At 37.3% G+C, this 26,612-nt stretch overlaps 1 protein-coding gene across 8 annotated transcripts in view; it reads left to right on the top strand.

Annotated features, from left to right (window-relative positions):
* Window positions 1-26,612, top strand: part of DMD (dystrophin) — a 2,125,071-nt gene that overhangs the window by 1,423,163 nt on the left and 675,296 nt on the right. For all 8 annotated transcript variants that reach the window (XM_074323908.1, XM_074323912.1, XM_074323913.1 and 5 more), the window contains one exon: window positions 12,225-12,333. In XM_074323908.1, coding sequence (XP_074180009.1) covers window positions 12,225-12,333 — 109 coding nt within the window. The remainder of the gene's footprint in view (window positions 1-12,224; window positions 12,334-26,612) is intronic.

Genomic DNA, 26,612 nt, shown 5'->3' with positions numbered 1-26,612 from the left:
ACTTTGTATATAGCTGTTACAATTCTATTGACTCGATTCCCTATGCTGTACTCAACATCCCATTACTATTTCACACACACACACACACACATATATATGTATGTATTTAATTCTGGTTGACATTCAATATTATTCAGCTTCAGCTTCAGGTGTACAGCACAGTGGTCAGGCCTCTACACAGTCTATGAAGTGATCCCCCTGATCAGTCCTGTGCCCATTTGGCATCTTACACGATCTTTACAACATTATTGATTATATTCCCCATACTGTATTTCATATCTCCATGACTGTATTGTGACTACTAATTTGTACTTTCTAATCCCTTTACCTTCTCCCCCAGCTCTACCCCCTCCCATCTAGCAACTATCAGTTTTTTCTCTATATCTCTGAGACGGTTTCTGTTTAGTTTGCTCATGTATTCTGTTCTTTAGATTCTACATATAAGTGAGATCATATGGTATTTGTCTTTCTCAGTCTGACTTATTTCACTTAGCATAATATTCTCTACATCCATCTATATCAGTGCAAATGGTAGAATTTCATTCTACTTTATGGCCGAGTAATACTCCATTATGTAAATGTACCACAGTTTCTTAATCCAGTCATCTACTGATGGGCATTTCAGTTGTTTCCATATCTTGGCTATTGTGAATAATGCTGCAATAAGCATAGGGGTGCATATATTTTTTTGAATTGCTGTTTTGGATTTCTGTGGCTAGATACCCAAGAGTGGAATTTCTGGGTCATAAGGTAGTTCCATTTTCAATTTCTTGAGATACCTCCATACTGTTTTCCATAGTGGCTGCACCAGTCTGCATTCCCACCAACAGTGGATGAGGGTTCCTTTTTCTCTACAACCTCTCCAACACTTGTTTTTTGACTTATTGATGATAGCCATTCTGACAGGAGTGAGGTGGTATCTCATTGTGGTTTTTATTTGCATTTCTCTAATGATTAGTGAGGTTGAGCACTTTTTCATATGTCTGTTAGCCATCTGTATGTCCTCTTTAGAGAAATGCCTCTCCATGTACTCTACCCATTTTTTTAATTGGGTTGTTTGTGGGGTTTTTTTTGTGTTGAGTTATATCAGGTTTTTATAAACTTTGGATATTAACCTCCTAATAGATGTATCACTGGCAAATGTCTTCTCCCATTCAGTAGGTTATCTTTTTGTTTTATTGATGGTTTCCTAGCTGTGAAAATATTTTTTTGGTTTGATGTAATCCCATATGTTTATTTTTTTCTTTTTTTCCTTTGCCCAAGGGGATATACCTCCTTACACCATACACAAGAATGGATTCAAAGTGGATTAAAGACTTAAATGTATGACCTGAAACCATAAAACTCCTAGAAGAAAACATAGGTAGTAAGTTTGCAGACATTACCTTTAGTAATATTTTTACTGATATATCCCCTCGGGCAAGGGAAATTGGCTTTTACTTTTGAGACTTTGTAAAAAAAAAAAAAATAAAAACCCGAAGGAAAAGTCTTACTTGAAGGTCAACAAGCAAATTTTTATTTTCGTTGTTTGTAAACCATCCACCAGTTGATCCTGATTAATCATACCTCCACTCATACCCTCAACTCCTCGGCCACTTTGAGATCAGAACTAGAACCTGCCATGTCTGAGCATATCTACTTTCTACTGTCACATTAATGATGTAAAAGGGGAATTACCTTTATGAAATCAAAGTAAAAGCAAGGAGGTATTAACTTTCCCTCTCTTTCGCGTCCCTGAAAACCATTTGTAGAGTTAGCTCTCTTCTTTCTTTCCTTCCTTTCTCATTCCCTTCTTCCCTATTTCCTCTCAAGTCAACTCATTTGGGAGAAGCTGAGCTTAAGTAAAAACTCATCCCTGTTCTACCATTTATCTCTTGGGTTTGGAGAAGATTAAACATATCAAGTTGATAGTGACAAATGGGCAAGATTGATGTGGGAGGTTGGGGGTGTGGAGAATAATTGATTCCCATGAAAATTTTGATATAAGCCATGACCTTGGAAACACTTGAACATTATCGGGGGCTTGTGGTAGCCTGAAACACTAGAGGCTCCAAAATGACCTCACAGTTTCGAACATGAAATCCAGCAAAGAAGGTTATAAACTATGGGAACTATTTTAAATCTCTGCATGGATCAAAAACTGCTTTTTAAAGATTAGGGATGCTTTTTCTGAAGCATGATCCATTGCTCTGATAGCACATAAACAAAGCCTATTTTCAACTTCGATTTTGTATATCAAAATTTTTAGATTATGCTCTTCCTAATGCCTTTTCTCCTTAACTGTCAGATTTCTCACCCCTTAAAAGAAGTGAAAAGGGTCCCAGCAGCCTGCAGTACATTTTCATGAAAGAAATTTGGTTTTGTTTTGAGGGGGAGATACATTTGGAAACTGTAACAATTATGAAGGAGAAAGTGATATTCTTAAAAAAGAAAATGCAAATCCTTCACGATGTGGTATATAAGAGTGAGTGTTTAAATGGATAATTAGTGCATCTACTGCTTGCAGACATTTTAATTAAGGACACATGGAAGAATGATTCTGTTGCTTAGGAAATTAACTGTCTATTGGCACCTCCACATTCTGTATCAGAAAACCTGTCTGTTCAGCCCCTGTGCTCGCCTCCCAAGTTGAGTCCTATTTGGGACCCAGGCTCATCCGCGTTCAGTTCTTGTTTTTTTTTCCTTTTTCTACACTTCATCAACTTCTCTAGGATTTCTTTAATTTTCAAAGGTGAAATTTCAGTTTTTGGTTTTTTGTTTGTTTGTTTGTTTTGTCATCCCTGACTAACCAACTTCTTTATTTTCTTTGAGGACTTCCTATGAAAGGCCAAATATATATTATGAGACAGTTCTACTAGTGACATAAATATAGCACTAGATCTCTGATGCAAAATTACTGGAAAAATCTCAGAATAGTATGATCGAAGATAGAAGCATCTTTGTTTTGCTTCCCCCTCTTTCCCCATCTTCTGCTTTTTCTCCCTTCCTCAGTCCCTTCCTCTTTTCCTTCCTCCCCACACACCATACACATACAAATACATTTATTTCATTTGATTTATATATTGTTTGTTCATTAACTTCAGAAATTGTTGAATATTGGTTGGATACGTTAGATAAATTGTTTAACATGTGTTTAAGTTATACCTTTGGTAAAAATATTTTGCAATAACACTATTGATTAAATCATTTAATAGGTTCTATTTTCTACAGAGTGACTAGTTCCTCAGTAGCACCCAGTTTAGCAGCTTAAAAGCAACAAAAACATCTGTCATCAGTAACAACAATATTGACAAATGCAAAAAAAAATGAGGCATTTGTTATTTGGTTTTTAATTTTTTTAACTCTTGAACTTAAGCATTTAGATGACATTTTCTTCTGTTCATACTCATTCTTTAACTTAGAACACTACTGTTTCTGTTTAATTTTTTTAAAGTGTGTGTATGTATTTTAAAATACTTATATCACTTCTCATATATTAGAATTTGAGAGCATTAATGAAATTTTAAATGTCTTGGTTATTTGCAGAAGTGATAAGATGAAACAAGTTGCTTTGCTTTGCTTTTAGATTATAAAAAAATCTTGCTCACATGAATCTAATAATATGTTTTATTACTACTTTTGAATTATTTTGAAATGTAACGGAAAAAGTAGTTGTTCGGAGCATTCTGTATTTGGCCAAAGGTTTCCACTACAACCTTTAACACAAAATAATTGCTGTAGACAAATGGTCAAGAGAGCAATTATAACCTTCCAGGCATCATTTCCTCAGATATAAGCTGCAAAATGACAGCATCATTAGTCACTTTCAATTATAGTCAGTCATAACCAGGGATGTTTCATTTTCCCAGCTGTTTTGTTGTCAATTAACTAGATTAAGCTGTTTAATTTTTTTTCTCAGCAAGTTTGTTCTACTGCCAACATCAACATCATAACATTTCTAAAAACTTCCTTAGGGTTTATTTTTTTTGTCTGATAATTTTTAATATATTATTCACAACAGAAATGTGACTGAAGATTTATATATGGTATAGTAGGTTGAGTGATATCTTCTTGGTCAAAGCGTTGTCCAATTAAATATTATAATTATGACAGTATTTGGATTTTATAAATTATCTACAGGCATATGATCTAATTTATCTGGCGTAGCTTGTTTTTTCTTGTAATATCAGAAATCAATAGAGAGATAACAGACATAAGTCAGTCCCCTCAAAATGTACAGGTCCACTTTCCATGTCAATGATGATAGAAAAAGTTGGAAGAAGAATTACAGAAAGAAACAATATTAGAGATTTTATAATTTATTAATACATGAGTAGCAGAATTTCATTTTTAAAAAATACAAGTTACCTTTACAAATGAGGAAAAAGTCTTAGATGATGACAGGTCGGTTGATTAAATGCTAATCACATATGCTTGAATATAAGGAGAGCCCTCACTTTCCCACTGAGACAATAAAACTTATAATATATTTTTTAGTAACTTGTAGATATCAACATTTAGGAATATGGATGAGATTGCCAAATGTCTAATTATATTTTATTTCTTCATTGAGTATCACTTCCACGTTTGAACTCTCACAGTTTATAAGATAACACACTGATGAGAAAATTGCTTTTGCCACATTTATATTTTATGAAGCAAGTTGATTCACACTATTCATGTGTATATTCCAGAATTTTAGGAGTCGCCATCTTCCTCCTAAGTTATGTGGAATATGGCATTGTTTGAATCACCCATAAGATGCCGTTAAAGCTCTCTGTCCAAAGACAATTAGGAGCATGCCAATAATCAAAAACTTAGGATTCTTTAGCTTACTGCAGCAAGGGAGAAAGCTTCCCAAAGGGACGGTGGAGCATCTCAATAAGAGGGCATTGGAAAGAGCTGCTCACAGAGTTTGGCTGGCTAGATGATTCTAAGGAGAAATTAGGAAAGTGGAAGCCACTTCTGGATTAGATGCTACCAGTCAGTGTGGTTCCCTTTTCTCCACATCCTTGCCAACACGTGGTTTTTGATTTATTGATGCAGCCATTCTTTTTTTCTTTTTTTTCTAATTAGTTTCAAGTGTACAAAACAATGTAATAGATATTTACACCCCTCACAAAGTGGCAATCCCCTCCCCCAATCTACTACTCCTCTGACTTTGTGTATAGCTGTTACAATTCCATTGACTCTATTCCCTATGCTGTACTCCACATCCTGTAACTATATATATATATATATACATACATACATATATATGTATATATATGTATGTATACACACACACATATATATATACACATATATATGTATATATATTATAGTTGACATTCGATATTATTCAGCTTCAGCTTCAGGTATATAGCACAGTTGATGACAATCATTCTGATGGGTGTGAGGTGATAGCTCATTGTGGTTTTTATTTGCATTTCTCTGATGATTAGTGACATTGAGCATCTTCTCATATGTCTATTGGCCATCTGTATGTCTTCTTTGGAGAAATGTCTCTTCAGGTCCTCTGCCCATTTTTTAAATTGGCTTGTTTGGATTTAATTGGCTTAATTGGCTTGGTGGGAACCCTCATGCACTGTTGATGGGATTGCAAGTTGGTGCAGCCACAATGGAAAACAGTTTGGAGATTCCTCAAAAAATTAAAAATAGGACTACCTTATGACGCAGTAATTTCAGTTCTAGATAGTTAGCCAAAGAAATCCAGAACACTAATTTGAAAAGATATATGCACCCCTATGTTCACTGCAGAGCTATCTACAATAGCCAAGATACGGATGCAATCTAAATGCCTATCAATAGATGATTGGATAAAGAAGATGTGGTACATTTATACTATGGAGTATTACTCTGCCATAAAAAATGAAATATCTTCATTTGCAACAACATGGATGAACCTAGAGGGTAATATGCTAAATGAAATAAATCAGACAGAGAAAGACAAATGCCATAGGATCTCACTTATATGTGGAATCTAAGGAACAAAATAAACATAACAGAAAAAAAAAAACAGACTCATAGATAAAGAACAAACTGATGATTAGCAGATGGGAAGGAGGTTTAGGGGGCTGGGTGAGAAAGGTGAAGGAATTATAGAAGTACAAATTGTGAGTTACAAAATACAGGGATTAGTAGAGCATAGTGTGAATAGTACAGCATAGGGAATGTAGTCAATAATATTATAATAACTATGTATAGTGCCAGGTGAGTACTAGACTAATTGGGATATGACTTCATAAATTATATGAATGTCTAACCACTATTCTATACAGCTGAAACTAATACAATATTGAATGTCAACTGTAATTGAAAAATAAAATAAATAAAATTTAAAATTAAGTAAAGACACAATGTGGTGATCGGGTGTCTTAATTTTTATCTAGAAGGTGAGGGGATTAAAGCAGGGAAGAGCTGTCACTGTTAAAGAACAGTGCCTCATATTAGTCATTTTTCTTATGGCAGAGTGGCCTTGTCTTTGTCTCATTCCAAACTTGGCTCTGGGGTAGCCTTATCTCTAGCTTGTTTATTTTCTGTGACTTTTTTTTTGTTTTCATTTGGGACCCTCACGCCTAGCTAGCTGCCACTTACCAATGGGCTGTTTTTCACTTCCTCGATGGAATTTTTATCCCCAACCTCACTGCCCATTCACAAAATATTAGGAGAGAGAAACTTCTCATTTTTCTTAGATATACATTATTTATCACCCCATCAAAATAAACTGTCTTTAAAAAACTTGTTTACAATGGCCTTCACCACTGTTAAGTGTGAGGTTATACCCTAGGAATAACTGCTAATGATTTATCAACTTTATCTTCTTTTTTTTAAAATTAACCAATTATGTCATATGACTTTCATAAGCATCCCAAAATTCACATCTCTTGAGGTTATTTCAGGCTACTGTGCAGCTTTGTTGTTCAAAATAAAACAATTGAGATACAAAAGATATAAAACTCTAAAAGGAGTTGACTCCTTTCTAAGGAAATATTTGCAGGTAAAGTTTCAATTTAGACTTACTCAGTAGCTCATGCTGGAACTGGGCAAGCATTTTATATATTTGACTTTCACCTCTGGTCTGCAGTTGTATTTAATTGCACTTATAGAGATATAGATGTTTCAATTACAGTATTCACATGCATGTCTGCGTATATACAGCCATAGGTGGATTCATATATTCATGTGACAGATAATTACATGCCAAACATTGATACAAGAGAGAAATACAAGATTTTTAAATTTTAGAAATCCGAAACTCAAGAGATTAAAACATATATTCCATTTTAAATTTAAAAAGGAAAGCTACATTCAGAAATCATTTTTTATTATAATTAATGTCTGCTCTTCATAAAGAAGAAATTTCACATTGTTTGATATAACTGTACTAATATTGAATGACCACTTCCAAGCAAATTTTATACAATAGAAAATAATGGTCAGCTGCAAAAGTCGCCAATCATGAAACAAAGTTGGCCATTAAAAAAAAATGATCTCAAAACTTCTCCCTTTGGATAAAATATGAATCCACTCTGTTGAGTTTTGAGCCCTTGTGTGGAACGCTGGGGATCTGCAATTTAATTAGCATATTCAAGGGTTTGTTTGTTTTTTCTATATTTAAATGTGTTGCAAATGCTTTATTTTTTAATGTTGTGTTTTTTTTGAATTTTCAATTACGGTTGACATACAATGTTATATTAGTTTCAGATTTGCAGTATAATAATTAGACTTGTATATAACTTACAAGTTATCATGCCAGTAAGTCTAGCACCCACCTGACACCATACATAGTTATTACAACATTATTGACCATATTCCCTATGCTGTAGTTTACATCCTTGTGATTATTTTGTAACTACCAATCTGTACTTTTTAATCCCTCCTCCCTTTTCACCCAACCCCCTCAGGCCCCTCCCACCTGGAGATCTTCAATTTGTTCTCTGTATCTGTGAGTTGGTTTCTGTTTTGTTTGTTCGTTTATTTTGTTTGTTTAGATTCCACATATAAGTGAAATCATATTCAAAGTTTTAAAATTCTGGAAATCTAATCAAGAATAGGACTTGATGACTATTATCCCACTAATTTTATATTTAAAGATGTTGGAATTTAGACATATATTTGGTTCCCTTAAATTCGGTTATAGATTGTTGACCTGATTAGCGAATCATCACCTTTTACAGATTTTTATTGAGCGCTGCTTAAAGTTTATTATGTAAAGAATGATGCATTAGTTGCTGCAGCCAAACATTTCTGCTACCTGAAAGAATTGTACAGCCTAACAGAAGGAAATGAGAGAATACAAAATATGGGTGCACGTCAGAGGACCAAAATGCAAAACAAAACCAAACAAAAAAGAACTTTCATAATCCATAAATAATCAACTTCACCTCTAAAGTACAACAGATATTTGAAGTTGCAAGACTGTTTTTGTGACCACCTGAATGAAAATCTATAGCCATTTTATGTGATGTTATTTGTTAATAATTATGAGAGTTTTCAGAGTACAATTCTGAGCTTACTGCATTTTTGACACTTTGCAGTATCCTCAGGTGTTTATGGTACGTTCAAGGTACTACTTACTTTTTCAAATCTCTGCATTTGAAATTACAGTAACACTTATTTTACCCACCTAGAAATAACAGTGGGCAAGATAACACTTGAATAAATGAACAGACTGTTCAGAATTTAGGTATTAATAAAAGGAAATTAAATATGTAAACATGTTATTTTCAGCGTAACCAAAACCTAGTCCTTTAAGCATTGAAATATTTTCATTTTAACTATTTCAGTGAAAATTTTTATTGACTATCTTCTGTTTTGCTTCATTAAACAGGCATAATAACGAACCAACAATTTTATAGTACTTTACAGTTCACAGAGTTCTTTTCACATAAAATATCTCATTTAGTTTCTCCAACAAAGCTATGAGTTACATGGTAGTGTTGTATCCATATTTCAGGGATGATAAATCTGAGTGACCTATCTGATTTGCCAACAATCACACAACCAGTAGTAATGAGTTAGGACTGAAATCCAGGACTTCTGATTCGAAAACACAGTGTAATTTAAACTTTTCCTAATTTTCAGGGGCGTCATTATCAGCATCAATTGTTGATTTATTTAATTATATAATGATGCACATGGAATATGCAGATCCCTCTTTCTTCAGTTGAGACTGAGATGAAGTAGTTAATTTGCTTTTAGAAACCAGGTTGTAAGATGAATGCATACCTTTAAATATTAGACTCAAACTCAAGGCAGTGAGATGCTTACACTATCAGAAGAAAGTAGAATTTAAGCCAAATGTAAGGAACAGCAAATGCCATCTCTCCTCACCCACTCACTCTGGAGCCATATGCGTATTTGGTAGAATAGTCGGCAGATCACAGCAGGAGTTAAATCAATCTCTAATCAGTATCTGTCTCTCTCTGTCTCTATCTCTCAGCAAATATACATGTAAGTGACTTCCTATAAGTTAAATTATATATGATGACACTTCATCACATGAGGTACTGTTATCCCTTCAATAAATAACAAAGATCACTACATTTTCTAGTTATCTGCTTTTGTGTTTATGATCTCCCTATTATCTATCCTTTGGTTATCAGCATGCTTACTGCTACTTGCTCTTAATATTCTGTCCATGAGAAGTGACTGCAACTTTGGAGGAGAATCAAGAGACCAAATATACGTCAATTCACTAGTCTTTTATAATATTTAATTTTCAGTGGTTAGCTCTCATGTCAGAATGGAAGATTATCTTCCATATGGCATGACTTTCAATGGTGGTTTTCCTCACTTATCAGAGGCATGTTTTGTTTGCTTTTGGATTCAAGGCTTTTGTTTACATAAATAAAAAGAGTTACATTCATCGGTATGATAGTTAATGTTTAACAACACACACTGTGGGGGAAAAAAAATTAAAAGCCCAGATTTGGCATAACGTTAGACACACACATAAATAACTTTAAGAGCATAATGACAGTTATATTAGGAAGTGATAAATTTTTAGTATTTATGCCTTTGACAGCTTTTCAACAAAATTACCGTGTTTCCCCGAAAATAAGACCTAGCCGGACCATCAGCTCTAATGCGTCTTTTGGAGCAAAAATTAATATAAGACCCAGTCTTATTTTACTTTTCACTATAATATAAGCTCGGGTCTTATACTAATATGAGTTTATAATTCGATTATATATAATTAGATTATATATATATATATTTTTTTATTATAATTATATTATAAGACCAGTTCTTATATTAATTTTTGCTCCAAAAGACGAATTAGAGCTGATGGTCTGGCTAGGTCTTATTTTCGGGGAAACACAGTAACTCCTATAGAAAATGATTTAAGGGCCTATTTTCTTATTTTTGTCAAGGATGGTGCACATCTAGCCCATTGTAGGTGCTTAGGTAACTCATTAGGTATAAGGGACACCTTCGGCTGGGTTTTGGATGTCCGCATCAGCATCAACTGGAAAATCGTTAGAAATGCCAGTTCCTGGCTCTCAGCCCCAAGACCTGCTGACTCTAGAAGGCCTCTCGGTGATTCTGATGATCCCTAAGAATGAGAGCCACCATTCCATGGTATTAGGGTTCATCTTCCCCCACCCCGAATCCATTGAGAAGTTTTGCCCTAGGACCTTAAGGCCTCCGCTTCCAGCCAGTGGGAAAGGAAAGAGAAACCTCACTCCTTTTTTAAAAGCTTCAGCCCAGAACTGACAGATGGTACTTCTGCTCATACTATATTGGCGATAAGTATAGTCATACCCCCTTATCCAGTTTCACTTTTCACGGTTTCAGTTCCCCGTGGTCAATTGTGATCCAAAAGTATTAAATGGAAAATTCCAGAAATAAACAATTCGTCAATTTTAAATTCTGCACTACCTTGAGTAACGTGATGAAATCTCATGCCGTCCTGCTCTGTCCTGCCCAGGATGTCAATCATCCCTTTGTCCAGTGTACTTACACTGTATATGCTCCCCACACATTAGTCACTTAGTAACCCTTGGTTAATGGGTTGACTGTCACAGCATCACAGTGCTTGTGTTCGAGTAACCCTTATTTTACTTAATAATCTCCTAAAGCCATTCACATAACTTTTACTACAGCACATGGTTATAATTGTTCTATTTCATTATTATTGTTGTTAATCTCTTACTGCACCTAATCTATAAATTAAACTTTCTATAGGTATATACATATAGGAAAAAGCATAGTATATATAGGATTTGGTACAATCCACGGTTTCAGACATCCACTGGGGGTCTTGGAACATATCTCCTGTGGATAAGGCGGGACTGCCGTAATCCTATGGCTAGCCAATGGAGTACTGCTGCCAGCTTGTATCTGCTCATGAGGAACTGCTGTCAAATTTTCAGGCATTTTGTGAGCCATTTGATAACTTGAATGAAAGTAGCTATGGTGGGAGTATTTACACCACATAAATTGGCAAATATTAAAATCAGGGTGTTCCTTCCCACCCCACCCCAGAGAGCCAGTTATTAAATGTACACGAGCAGGAAGCTACTGACCTATACAGACTTGGGTGACTCCGCTGGGAGTTCTGCAGCTTAAATGCCTCTTCAAAATTGTCCCATTTTGAGCTACATTGAGCTTGTATACCCTCACCTTGAAGGAGGGCTGGGAAGGACATGCCCTTGGGCGAGGCAGCTGTGTGCAGCTGGGATAGTCCCTGAAGAGACTGACCACTGAAGGAGGTCTACTGACATCTTTTCCACCACTCGAGACAAGAATCCGTCCTTGATGTGGACGCTGAGTGCCATATCCCCATGTGTATCACAGCCCCTCCTTCCAGGGGATTCTAAGATAATTCATCTGTGGTGAACCAGGATATCAGGATATATTTAATGTTCTCTGGATAATCCGCATATGCAGACATGCTCAATACTGTTTCAGAGTCAAGCCACTTGCTGAGATGGTCCTGTTTTTTTGTTTGTTTGTTTGTTTATTTGTTTTGCTTTTATTAATGTCTGTACTTCCTTTAAATGAAATTGTGCCTGGAGCAAGAGCCTGTATGCAGCAATTGCTGACTATTTCTAGGCTGGTTGGCTAAAATAATTACGATACCTTTGAAAGGAATTCTACCTAGAAAAATTCATTGAGAAGTGAAATGCAGCAGAAATACAATAATGTATTCACAAAATGAATTAATAACTTCATGAATTAGTTATCTTCAAGATGTCAATCAAATAAATAACAGGTGTGCTTTTTTTCTATTAAAGAGGAAGTTAGAAGATCTGAGCTCTGAGTGGAACGTGGTAACCCATTTACTTCAAGAGCTGAGGGCAAAGCAGCCTGGCCCAGCTCCTGGACTGGCGACTGTTGTACCCTGTAAGTATTCTGAATCCCATTGTCTTTGTCTGTAGCCATTTGCTCAACAGCGTAATAGTGAGGTGATCTCTGGGTGAAAGGGAAAATTTGTTGCAATTCTGAAAATACGAATAAACCTTTGTGCTATTTACTATACAGAATGTCTTAGAGTAGGTTCCTTGGAAACAGACTCTGATTCAGAGTGTTGGATGACAAGAGCATATAGGAGTGTGTTTTCTGGAGATGCACCTATGATGAAGAAAGGCACACAGGAGTAGACAGCGTAAGAGGCTGAAGGGTGATTTGACTGCAGCAGAGGCCTCAGCACATTTCACGGGAGCCTTAGAGCCTGGCTGCTCTGCAGAGCTGTCCTGAATTGCAGAGGAGAGGGCCTGGTCTGTGTATTCCTGAAGCAGCCAGTCATTGCTCATGGGCTGCACACTGGGACAAAATGGAGACATCCAAAGTGTTTTCTGAGCAATAAATGGATAAGACAATAAACAAACAAAACCTCACAGACATAGACAACAGCTTAGTGGTTACCAGAGGGTAAGGGGAGAGGGCAGACGTCAGAAGAGGGTCAAGAGGGTCAAATATATGGTGATGGAAGGAGAACTGACTCTGGGTGGTGAGCATACAGTGTGATTTATAGATGATGTAATACAGAATTGTACACCTGAAATCTATATAATGTTACTAACCAATGTCACCCCAATAAACTTAAGAAAAAAAGAAGTGTTTTCTGGGGTCAAGGGCAGTTGGTAGTAAGGAACACAGCTAACAACCAATACTCCCAGCAGCAGGGATGGCTGTGTTGTCCCTTGAAGAGGGTATCAGGACGGAGCGCCAGAGTCCCCACTAGCACTAAATACATGAGGGATTGAGCTCAATGAATCCTACATCGTTGAAGTGTAAACTTTGCATTTCAAATGTGCCTGTACGAACCCCTGAAACCACAGAAACACAGTCCTCCTAGCACCTCCCCCTGTCCCATTTGAAAACAATTTTGAAAGCTCTTTCATTTTGAGTTCAAGAAAAAGAAAAATGGGCCGTGACTACCACAGACCTGGGGGAGGAATGTTGCTTCATGTAACTATAGTTTCAATTTTTATTTTTACTGCATATTTTCAGTCTATTTTATTTCTATTCACTTGTTAGTAGAAGATATGCATACAATCTCACGGTAGTATTAACCCTGGCTCAGGTGAAAGGAGCCCGAAATTGTCTTTGCTGTACCAGTTCTATAATTAGACAGAACTAGAAAACATCTGTGTTTTGTTGTTGTTGTTGTTTTGCCTTGTCTACTTTCCAATGATCAAATAATTTAAGTACTAAAGCATGGTGACTGGTTCATCAAGTAAAGATGATTTTTATTTTCTATCAAGTAGAACTATACCACATTGGAAAACCAGGATAGCACAATGATAATTCAGTAGAAGGCACAAATAGTTCTTGGATTAAAAGAGGCCATACGATCTGGGGACAGTGTCTTATGCCGCCTGGGGTACCTGAGCAATCATCAGACTGATACTTAGTGACACTGGAGACTTGAAAAAGATGTTTAAGCATTCCTTTATTTATTTTTTATGTCAATCTGGAACACTAAAATTGCTGGATTAGGGTTCATAGTCAACTAATTATACCAGGTTTATTTCTTTTTATGACCTGTAGTTTTTGGTTTCCTCAGCACATATGCATAGTTTGTCCCTATCTAATTATTTATTTGTATTTATTCTCTAGCTTTCTCTCATTTGTTCAGCCTCAAACTCTCTAACTTTGTAAAGAGATTGGGTTCCAATGATTTGTTTATAAGTTTGTTGAACTCGGAACATAATTATGGGTCTGTGTCCTTATTTAAGCCACTTTACTCCTGGTGGAAAGGTTACAAAGCCAGAGCACAGAAATCTGTTTCACCTGTAAAGTACCTAAATGTGACAATAATGTTTCTAATGGCAAATGCATTCAAAATTACAGTTTTGATTTCTAGCAACATATATAATTCATCCATTTAATAAATATTTATTGAGTAACTTCTATATATTGGGTATACTAGGTGCTCAGGATGCAACATAGAATAAGATAAGTTCCTCCCTCCATGAAACATATATTCTGGTTGGAAGAAAAAGATGCTGAGCTAATAAAGAAAAAAACATGTACTGTCTTGATATTGTTAAGTGTTATAGAGTGTAGTTCACAGATTAATGTCAGATGGGCACTTAGAAATGCAGTCTCAGGCCCCACCCCAGACCCAGTGGATCAGATTGAATAGGATGCCCACGTGATTTGTGTGCACACTGACGTTTGAGAAACAGTTATGAAGAACAGGAAAACAGGAGAAGAAGCAAAGGGGAGTGGGAATGAGGACATAACTGTTTGGTCAGGTTACCTTTTCTATGGAGAACACCAGAAAGCTGTTGGAAGTGAGGAAATAAGCCATGTGTATGTCTTATGGGGGAAAGCATTCCGGGAAGAGTGGGAAGAACCACAGTGAAGGCCTTGAAGTGAAGCAAGTTGGAGGAGTGTCAAGGAGACCAGGAAGACGAGAGCAGAGGACAAGGGAATGTGTGGCCGAAGCGGGGGAAGACATCTTTCATAGCTCCTGCCCCACTTTCTTCTCCCCAACCTAAGAGTCGCATCTCCCCCTGCCACACTTTGCCTTCATCCTACTGCCTCCACATTGCTGCCAGTATGGAGCCTCTGGGAATGGTCTCAGCTCTCAGACACTAGTGATAGCTGGGAGCGTTCAGGCCAGAGCTGGAGAAGAAGTGAGGGGGAAAGGAATTTTCTCAAAACAGGGGCTTTTCATCCCATATAGCCAACTGACCAGAGCTGGGAGTAAAGTAAGAAATGTTAAATGTACAAACATTGAATGAAAAGAATCAATAGAGATTCAAGTCAATCCAGAGCTACTTTTTTTTTTTTAATTAAAGTTTATTGGGGTGAAAATTGTTAGTAAATTTGCATAAATTTCAGGTGTACAATTCTGTATTACATCATCTATAAATCCCATTGTGTGTTCACCACCCAGAGTCAGTTCTCCTTCCATCACCATATATTTGATCCCCCTTACCCTCATCTCCCACCCCCCACCCCCCTTACCCTCTGGTAACCACTAAATTATTGTCTGTGTTTATGAGTTTTTAGAACAAGACAAACAAATGAGAAACAGAGCTACTTTTATTTAAAAAGAAAAAACATTCTTTTCTTTTCTGTAACATGGTGGTTTAAACATCAGAATTAAGAATTGCTTATATCCCTGACTTCCAGGAAGTTAATCTGAAATAAATACAGTATAAAAAAGGAAAATCTAATTTGCAATATGGCTCTGATATGATTATTTCATGTACTGTATTGTAATGCAATATCATTTATAAGTCATCATAGTAAGTTTTTTTCCATTGTACTTTATTGTGCTGGCTGCTTCTACATATGTGTCTTTAACATCAAAATAATTGCAAACTACATACGGTTATAAACAACTTTTTTTTAAGATAAGGATCCCAAGACTTGGAGGGGAAATAGCTAGATTAAGGCCACACAGCTGGGAAGAAAGAGAGCCAGGATTCCAATCCAAGTGTGTCAGGCTCCAAAGCCTGTGTTTTGTTGTGTTTTGTTTTTGCTGTGCCTTGCACTATCTCTCTGTCCAAGAACCTAATGGAAATTGGAGATATGGAGGCAGCTAGCCAGTAGTTAATGTTATTTAACTTAATCTCGGGGATACGTGCAGTAAAAGTGAGATATGTGTCTGTGTCTTTTCTACTTAAGGAGTGGAAGAAACCAGTTTACTCTGTTTGAATTTCTTAGTATTATAGAACTCTGAATCTCTTAGAATTATAGAACTCTGAACCTAGAATAATCACTGAAACTGTCTTCTGGTTGAATATTCTTGTTTTGTTTATGTGGAAACTGAGGCCCAAAGATCTTTTTAAAAAATACTAAACCAAGCTCCCTTGTGGCTGCTTACTTGTATAATATGATGAGGATGAGATGGTCCTATGTGAGCTATGCAAATTGTTTCAATTTACAAGACAAATAGGCATGCTGGAAAAAAACTTTTTTTTGCAATTATTGTTGCTTGGATACCTGAATGTATCAGTTATCTGTCTCTGCATAAAATCACCCCAAATGTAATGGCTTAAAACAAGAGTTATTTCATTGCTTGTGATTCTTTGGGTCTGCATTTTGGGCTGGGATTGCCTGGATAATTATTCTGAAGGTCTTGGTAGGGGTCGTTCACACGCATGCAGTTATCCGGCAACTCAACAGGAGCTAGAATGGTCTAAAATAGACTGGCTCAGATATGTGACAGCTTCCTGTTGGCTGCAGAACCTTGGTTCCTCACGACCTCTCATCCTCCAGGGGGTTGTACTGAGCTTCATGAGCTGACATTCTCAGGACACTGTTTCAAGAGCCTAAAAGTGGGAGTTACAGGACCTCTTGACACCTAGACCCTAGAATTCATACAACATCACTTCTGCTGCATTCTGTGTGTCAAAGCAAGTTGTAAGGCCAGCCCAGATTCAAGGGGTAGAGAAATAGACTTCACTTCTTAAAGGGAAAATCTGCAGTGTCATAGCACAGGGGCCTACGTAGAGGAGGATGGGAACCTTTCTTGTGGCCTTCTTTACACTCAAACCACTACGCTGGGGAAAAGGGTGAGGGAAGCAGAGAGGAAAGTGTTGGTCTGTGTCCAGTGTCCTATGTCAGTGGTTCTCCAACTTGTCCATACATTAAAATCACCCATTTCTTATTAAAGCACAGATTGTTGAGCTTCAACCCAGAGTTACTGATTCAGTAGATCTGGGGTGGGGACTGAGGATTTGCATCTCTAAAAAGTCCCCAAGTGATGCTGATGCCACTCATCCTGGGACTGCACTTTAAGAAAGGTTGCCATAGGCCTATGGTGAGTGGGGAGGAGTGCATCCCTCCTCCTGCATGCAACATGGAGGGGAATTGGAGGGGGATCCAGTGCTGTGGATGCCAAAGGGAAATCCATGGTATTTTAGCACCACCATCATTCCTCTCCCTTCCTCCACCAGGACTTTGGAGCTTGGAAGTTCAAGTAGATGGACAGCACACCAAGCCTAGGCAGTATCTGCCTAGCAAAGCAACTCAAAGACCTGTGAAGAGAATAGCCGTGCTTCTTTGAAGCTCCCCTAGAGCCTCTCAGAAACATTTAGGTAGATAGGACTTTACATGGGACTGAAGGCCTGCATGGCAGATGGAGGCAAAGAGCCAGCAAATCTGGTTGTAAATGTCAGTGTGAATCCTTTCTTAACCACAAGCTGCTGGGTCTGGGAACATTCACATTCCATAATACCCAGTTTAGTGTTTTCAAAAGAAATTGTATATATTCATTGAACACAATGTGAAGACTCCAAATCAAGATATTGGAGTTCTTCAAATGTCCCCGAGTAATAACTCTGAAATGAATGAACACTGTATAGATAGACACATAGCGGTGCCAGTTAATAGAGGTTTCTAGTTGATTAAACACTGATAAAACCACCTCTTCCTGTAATTAATTTTGGAGAGAGCAAGTCTCCAGTGTAATTAGGAAAGTGCTGCATTGGAGGTCAAGAAGCCTAAATTCTAATCTCAGTTGTACTATCAACTAGATAAGGGATCAACGCACTCTTTTCGTAAAGAGCCAGATAGTAAATATCTTCAGCTTTGTGGTCATGCAATTTCCTTTGGCATTGTACTCTAAAAGCGGCCATACCGTACACAGATTATAAAGAAACAGGCAGGATTGTGTTCCAACAACACTTTACTTTAAAAAAAAAAACAGGAAGTGGAAGGTGGGTAGAAATTGGCCCTTAATGTCCTACTCATATCACCTCAGCACTAATCCTTTCTGTAAACCTGAGCCTTCTAAATTCGAGTAGCTGTGACTCTGCCCAGACGCTTGCTTTCTCTGGGCACAGGAGAAGCTCACCCACTTGCAGAGCAGGTTAGAAGTGCTGGGGAGGAAACATTCCTGGAACAGCACTCAACCACTGATGGACAGGAATTGATGGACAAATATCCCATCTTCACTCCTGTAGGACAACTCAGAGGCATGTCCCACACCAGAGGTCTCCAGTGGGGTGAGCCCCAGTTGGCCACAGTGATAATCTGTTAGCATGCCCTGTGTAGACTTCCTTTCCATTCCTATTCATCTCCTTACTCTTCCACCACAGCTTTCTGGTATCATCTACCAATCAAATTACTTGTACTTAAGTCCTTGTCTCTTAGGGTCTGCTTCTGGGTGAAGCTAAATTAATACCAGTCTTAGAATTAGTGCCATGGTAATACCTTTTGAATGAGTTGTGATATGATTCCCATTTTGCAGATGAGAAAACCAAGGGTCAGAAAGATTAAATAATATGTCCAAGGTGGACTCTGTGATTCCAAAGCTTACGTTATTCATCAGAACACTATGTCTCAAGCAGTGATTTATTTGTCTTCATTTGAATTTTTGAAGGCTATACTTAAATATCAAATACTCACACAGAAGGTTATTCATACATTTATTATTTGAACTTCACTTGCCTCTCTAGAGTTGAATAAAGCATTTAAGGCTATTTCAATGATACTGTAAATGTCTAGGCAGTTTGATAAAAACATGAGGTTAATTGGAGTTTAAATATCTTGGCACTACTATTTATTTGTTTGATTTAAATTGCGAGAAAACAATTAATTTATTGTGAAAATGGCCTTCATTTATCTGCAGTGATCATGAGAGAAAGAAGGAAGGAAGCTATCAATTCTTCCGCCCCTTTGGGGTCCCCATCTTTCTCAGAAACACAAGGAGAGGTGCCACTGTTGGCGAGGGGGGATTTTTCCCCTCCTACCCCTCTAGAGTGCTTATGGCTGGACTAATAATAAAATTGACACAAGGCCAAATGAACAGGAGAAAAAGACCAATTTAATACATACACACAGGAGATCATAAATTATACTCAGAGAAATGAACCAGTCCAGCTTTTTATATTTTTTTGATAAAGAAACAATAAATTTGTAAAGAATTGACAGTTCCAAGAAACTTAGGTTTGGGTGCTCATTAGTAAAGAATCCAAGCAGAAAGAGCACTTGGGTAGTAAATTAGTAAGTAAGTAGATAGATGATAGATAGATAGATAGATAGATAGATAGATAGATAGATAGATAGATAGATAGAACGACAGACAGACAGACAGACAGACAGACAGACAGATAGATAGATAGATAGATAGATAGATAAAATAAGGTTTCTCTATCCTGTATAGAGGGAAGGATTCCTTCCCTCTAACCAAAACAGTCCTTCTCAGCCCCTGTGGAACAAGGAGGGCACCTTTCACAGAGCTTTATTTTCCTGCATTCAAAGAGACAAGGGAGGGTCAACTCACCCTTCTCGCACTGGCTGTTTTGCAAGTAACTCTAATTTCATCAGTATGCCATTGTGTGTTTTGGGGGGCAGCCTGCCCTGGGCTCCGACACTCCCCATCTCCTTTCCAGTTTCATCTATGTTGCCTACTGTCGATTCTGTTTCAGCTGAAGCTTTTGGATAAGTCACATCAGTTTCAATGGAGCAAAGTCTTTTTCTGACTCATTAACAGATAATTACTCTATTGAAAACACCTAGGACATGGCTATGCCATCATTGGTTTTATACCTAAAACCTCTAAACCAGGGGTGTCCAAACTTTTCTCAACGTTTTTCCCCAAGGGCCATATGCGGTAAAATATACAAATAGCTGGGCCACTCACTCGAGGTGAAGTATGTATTGCCTCACCTGGTTTATTTAAGTACACTAAATATATTTTTGGAATTTACTGTGGGCCAATTAAAAATGGATTGCGGGCCACAGTTGGATTGCGGGCCGCAGTTGTCCCGTGGGCTGCAGTTTGGACACCCCTGCCTTAAATCTTAAAAACTTTCTCAAAGTCTGATACCGTGTTTCCCAAAAAATAAGACCTAGCTGGACCATCACCTCTAATGCGTCTTTTGGATCAAAAATTAATGTAAGACCTGGTATTATATTATATTATATTGTATTGTATTATATTATATCATATATTATATAAGACCCGGTCATAATACAATATAATATAATATAATATAATATAATATAATATAATATAATATAATACTGGGTCTTATATTAATTTTTGCTCCAAAAGATACATTAGAGCTGATTGTTCAGTTCATTCTTATTTTTGTGGAAACACGGTACACTAGGAGTAAGATTTTGTACCAAAATGCATGAAGTCCCCTAATCAATGATAATAACAGGGTAAGGAATGGATTTTAGACCCTCCCCAGGATATTTCAAAGCCCTGAGCAGCTAAAGAGACCCTCCAACTCTTGGCAGTAATAAATTAATCAATTAATTAAATTATATGTGTATATACCATTGAGGTGAGGGTGCTTGAACTCTGATGTGTTACACTGTACAAAGGGAAGTGACAGCAGTAAACCCTGGCTGGGGAGGCTCCTGTATGGCTCGCACAGATCAGAAAGAAGTCTTCTTATTCCAATGTAGGCAATGGGGGTCCCTGGTCCCAGGCCAGGTTCTTCAGCAATGTCCTCTGGTTAACGGGGAGGGTACAAGAGTGCTGCCATTGTTAATATTCAAGACGGTGATAGACTGTGCAAACTAGACTATTTAGATGTTAATTATCCATTTTGTGATAATGAAATTCCCTTTGTTCTCCTTCTCTTAACCTTTTGGCAGTTTTATTGCTTGGTTATCATCTCCAGTTAGGGCCAAGCTTTGGGATTTGAACTGGCAAAGCAAGAGAAGCTCTAATCCATCATTTCTAATGCTTGTTGGAAGCATTCCTGGAAGTTTCTGTGTGTGTGTGTGTGTGTGTGTGTGTGTGTGTGTGTGTGTACATGTGCACGTGCACATGCACGTGCATGTGTGTGGAGGAGGAGGAGGAGAATAATATCAATGGTTGAATGAAATATTCTGATCATTACGGATTTTTCAATTACCCACATCCTGCATTTTAACAGAAATAAAGGGTTCGTTACAGTAAAAACACCTTAGCCTTCTTATAGTATTTATCTCCTTCCAAAAAAGGACCTTTGCTGGAAATCACTATAGAGTACACCACAATGCTGAATTTCTTCTCAAACTATTATCAAGGGGAAATTAACACTATTTAAACATATTCGTGAGAATAAGGCACCCCACAGCCCACAAGTTAAAGTTCTCCGTGGACTCCTAATATGTCTTAAAGTTTTGCTGAATCATGTTGACATTGGATATAACTTTATCCTCAAAGAAAGAAGATTCCAAAAAGAAACTGTAGCAGTTTGCGCTTAAATTGTAGATTGTAAGATTGTGATCTCTGGAAGGTCTTTGAGAGGTCATTCATTCTTCTCCAATATCTTCAGAAAAGGCTCTCTCTGTCAGAAGCAATCTTAAGGTTAACTGCCTACTCTCTTCTTTAAAAATGAAGAGTAGGTGGAGTTTCCAACGCTGCCGTTAGACTCGAGACATTCTTTCAGCTGCCTGACCCAAGTTCCAGTTAACTGTCTAAATTATTTTTTGAGTAGGCAAAGACCATATCTGCTCACTGAACATTTAGACACTCTTTGAAGTCTGTTATTTAATCCCCCTTCAAACTTTCCTTTTCTCACATAAATCAGATGAGTTCCCCTCAGCCTATCAACAAAAAAGCTGTCTTTCAAATGTTTACACATCTGTTTCTCAAACGTTGCATCTCTGTAGTCCCCCCCTTCTACCTTCCCAAGTGTGTTTTCCATGTTGTTTTTCTGTTGTGGGCTTCAGAATTGGATGCTGTTCTATAATCACTGGTCTACTCTTGACATAGTCACATGACAAAGTCAGCATACCCTTTTCTTACCTTATATGATAATATCATTCAGCCTGCTGTAATGTACTACAAGCTCATATTAAATGTATCAACTATTTGAGTACCTGGTATTTTTGTGCTACATTTTAGCTTAGCCAGTCATATCCTTTTATATCAGAACATCCTAAAAAGGTTTCCCTTGCAATGTGAAGTATCTTTAAATTGAGTCACGTGATTTCATCAGCAGTATTTATACATGCTTATGTATAAATAAGCATCCTAGATCTAGTCTACCTCAACCACACATTCTCCTCCAGGTACTGACAAATCTCTCCTCTTATTCATAGCCACTTTTCTAGAAGGAGTCATCTATATTCCTGTCTCTATTTCTTCCCCCAGCTGTGTCCCTCCCTCAATCCATTGAAAGTGCCCTCAGGTCCGAAATGATCTCTATGTTAAAATACCATTTCAGTCCTCATCTTACTAAACTGTTAGCAGCATTTAATGTAGTTGGCCACTCCTGTTTTGAAACATTTGTTCTATCCCTTCACATATATAACACCACATTCTATTTTTCCTCTTGCCTCCCTGGCTAGTGTTTCTCAGCTTCCTGACTGGCTCAGCCTTCTCTATCTGTCTTTTAAATGTTGAAAGTAATGCAGACCGCATTTTTTCATTATTTTTTTTTTTTTTGCATTCTTTAATCTCTTGGGTAATCTCATCCATTTGTGTGGTCTCAAGTACCAACTATATATTGAAGTTTCCCACATTGTCACTTTAAAACCACACCTCTCTTTTGAGTTCTAGATCTATACATTAATTCAGAAGTACAGCAATGTACAAATAAAAGGTATATATTTCTATCTTCATGGAGCTAACATTTTTGGAGATAGAAAATAAAATAAATAAATACAATATGTTTGCGTGTTATAAGGTGGTAACTGCAATGGAAAATAAAACATGGGAAAGTGTAAGCAGTATGGGGATAGAGTTCGAGGGTGGTGCTTAGAAAGATAGCTTCACTGAAAAGGGGAAATTTATGTGAAAGCCTGAATGTGGTCAGAGTGTGAGACATGTGGATATCTGGGGGAAGAACATTCTAGGCTGTAGCATTCCAGGAATGGCATTCTAACAAAGGCCATGAGATGGGATGGGACTAGTATTGAAAGAATAACGAGTGTGACTGGAGCACAGTAAGTGAAGGGGAGAGCACTTAAGAGATGACCTTAGTTCAGAGAGGGCTTTAAAGGCCATCAAGATGACTTTGACATTCACATTGTGTAAAATGACCCAATGGAACCTTTGAGCGGAGCAGTGAGATGATCTGATAAATGTTTTGGCAACAATTTTCTGGGTATGTTAAGAATAAACTGTACGGAGGAGAATAGGCTGGAAGCAAGAAAGGACCAGTTAGACTAATGCAGTAATTTAGGTGAGAAATGATGATAGTTTTGTCCAGAGTAGGGGCAGTGGAAGTGACAAGAGGTAGACAGATTCTGAATGTGCCTTGAAGGTAGAGCCAACAGGATTGGTCAACAGAACTGATATCGGGAATGAGAAAATGTGATGAGGTTTTTGGCCTGAGCAAATTGTAAGAATGGTGTTGTCACTTACTGAGTTAGGAAAGATGGTAGAAGATGCAGGGTGATGGGAGGCAATATAGAAATCTCTGCTTTGTGCAAATTGTTACACATGCCTACTAGTTATCCAAATGGAGATGCAGAATAGGTAGATGACGAAATGACCTGGAGGTTAGGAGGGCGATCCAATCTTGAGATGTAAATATACAATTTCTAGCATATAGCTGAGCCATAAGATTTTGTTAGTTAAAGCCAAGGTGTGAATGTAGATGGAAAAAAGAAGATATACAAAGATTGAGTCATGGGGAGGACCCCAATCGTAAGGGGATATAGTAATAAGTAGTCAGTAAAGTAAGAGGAAAACCAAGACAGAAACCTAGCAGCCAAGTGAAGGAAGTGATTTAAGGAGAAGGCATTGATAAACTGTCTCAAATGCTGCCTACAGGTCTAGTAAGAAAAAGCCTGAGAACCAACCTTGGATTTAGGAAAGTTGAATAGAGTGGTAGGGGTGATGAAATGTAGATTAGAATGAATTCAAAGGAAACCATATATCCAACAACTCACTCAACATCTGCACTTGGATGTCTCCCAGACTCCTCTAATCCGCCATGTCCAAAGCTGAACTAGTGAACTGACTCTCCCCTCTTCTCCTCGTGTGTTCCCGATCTCAGCAAATGGCAATGCCATCCACTCAAACCATTACTCGTAAGTGATCCTGGATGGACACCTCTTTCTCCCTCACTTTCCTCATTCAATCAACTACCAAGTAGTACTGATTTTATTATCTAAATATCTTTCCAGTTCTTTTACCCACGTTTATCTCTTCTGCCACCATCATATTTTACCTGGATGCTTCCCTCCTAACTGATTTGAATTACCTCTCTCTAATCCATTCCCCAAATAAACATACCCCATAAAGAAGAAGAATGCAAAATTCAAATCTTGTTCTGTTGTAATGCTTGAATCCCATTGCTTGTAGAATAAATCTTCAAATTATTAACGTGGCCCACAAGGTCTTATGTGATGGTTCCCCTGCCTACCCTTCTTGTTCTACTGCCCTCCCCCCCTTTTCTTCAAAGCCTAGCATCTCTGGCTTTCTTCTGTTCCTTTAACATGTCTGCTTCTTACTGAGCTCACGGTTTCCACATCTACTACTCTCTTACCTAGATGATCTCTCCCATTGACTCATCCTTTGGCTCTGAACTGTGCCTTTTATTCTACAAGACTCTTTCCTCGAGCCTTCTATCATATGATCTCAAAGCATACTTCTTCTCTTTCATATCCTTATCACTGTTTTGATTACTAAATTATTTATGTAAGTATTTACTTTTCATTTTCTAATAGACTGTAATTTCTGAGAGGATCCTATTTTATATCTTGTTCATCAATGTATGCAGCTTTTATTCAATGACTAGCATGTAGTAGGTGTTTAATATATTTTGACCAAACAGTCCATTTATTTTAGAGTAGGATCAAATCAGTCAACCTTCGTGTAATTATAATATCAAAGAGATTAAGTGATCGTAGTTTGTCCAGCTGTTTAGGTAGAATCTGGACTCAACCCCATATCTCCTGAGTTTGATCTCAGTGCTTTTCAGTATTCTTACGTTATCTCAACTGTTTTTTTCCTGCTTAGACACAGCTGACAGATATGTTTAGCCTCATACTCTCAGTGATACATCCTAATTTTTTTCTAAGACTGCAGTATTGATCAAATAGGGAGATGCTGTGGCTTTGGTGCATATTTTGCAGGCTAAATCTAACCCCCATCTCATTCTTGACTATGACCTTATAACCAATTTGAGAACCGTTATTTTACAGTCTAACATTCTATCTTCCTCTTAAAATTTATACAGTTTCTTCCTTCCCTGATCTTCAGTATTTTTAAGAAAGTATGTTTTAATCTTATTTTCTAAAATGCTTGCCAGTCCATGATGAGTTCATTAAGCAGACAGTCAATCTAGCTTTTCTAATATTTAGGCAAAAATTGCTAAAAGTACTAACTGCACCAGTGCCTAAATTGTAATATAGACCAACAATAGAAAAAAAAAGTCAAAATTATAATACCTTCAATTCTTGCTTCTGAGGCAATTATCACAACTTCAAAAGAGTCATTGTCCTCCAACATTAAAAAGCAGGAACTAAATAACATGCCGCTAAAAAAGTAGGAGACAATATGGAAATAAAACATGTTGGTCAATCTCCAGTGTCACTTTAGCTTTCCAGGATTATTGTTTGTCCTTGAAGAAATTTATGGATAAAAGATATAAATAAACTTTTTATAATGTTTACTGTGGGTTAGAAATGGAGGAGGTAGTTTTTTCATTTGAAGTGAGTGAGAACAGTCGTTTCCTCGATTGTTGGTATATTTTTTTTAATCCTATGATTTGGTTATAAACATTTTTACTTACGAAGTCCAGCAAGATCAAAAGAGAAGTCTTCTTATTTTTCCTACCGATTCTTATTTTTTTAAGGTGTAATGTGCCGTTTTCTTTTGAACCTGCACTCCATGTTTAACAAATAAGGACATGACTCAGAATTGAATCATGCACTTTGAATTGAGATTTTTTTTTTTTTTGCAAGGTCGGGACCCAGTTTCACAAGAAATTTTATTTTTTCCAATACAGCTGCCATCCACCCCCAGCAGCTGAAAGACAAACTTATCTAATAAAGCTTTCAGATTCAATTTGCTCTCTGCATATGGCTTGAGAATCTCTGGAGGTCACTCACAGTATGTGCTGCAACCCCAACAGGGAGAAGTAATGAAAAGATTCTGGTTAAAAAGCTGACACGATCCCTTCCTACATCCTTGAATGTGGATATAATAAGCAAGTTTACAGACACAAATCTCTATGATTCTGCGGATTTCCATCTTGATCTCTGACTCTAAGCAACATTTGAATGCCTGGATTTGGATCTATTATCTGGGTGAA

The sequence above is a fragment of the Rhinolophus sinicus genome, chromosome X (genome assembly GCF_036562045.2).
Source record: "Rhinolophus sinicus isolate RSC01 chromosome X, ASM3656204v1, whole genome shotgun sequence".
NCBI classification, from domain to species: domain Eukaryota; kingdom Metazoa; phylum Chordata; class Mammalia; order Chiroptera; family Rhinolophidae; genus Rhinolophus; species Rhinolophus sinicus.
Note: the sequence above shows the minus strand (reverse complement) of the source record. Positions and strands in the feature narration are given on the sequence as shown.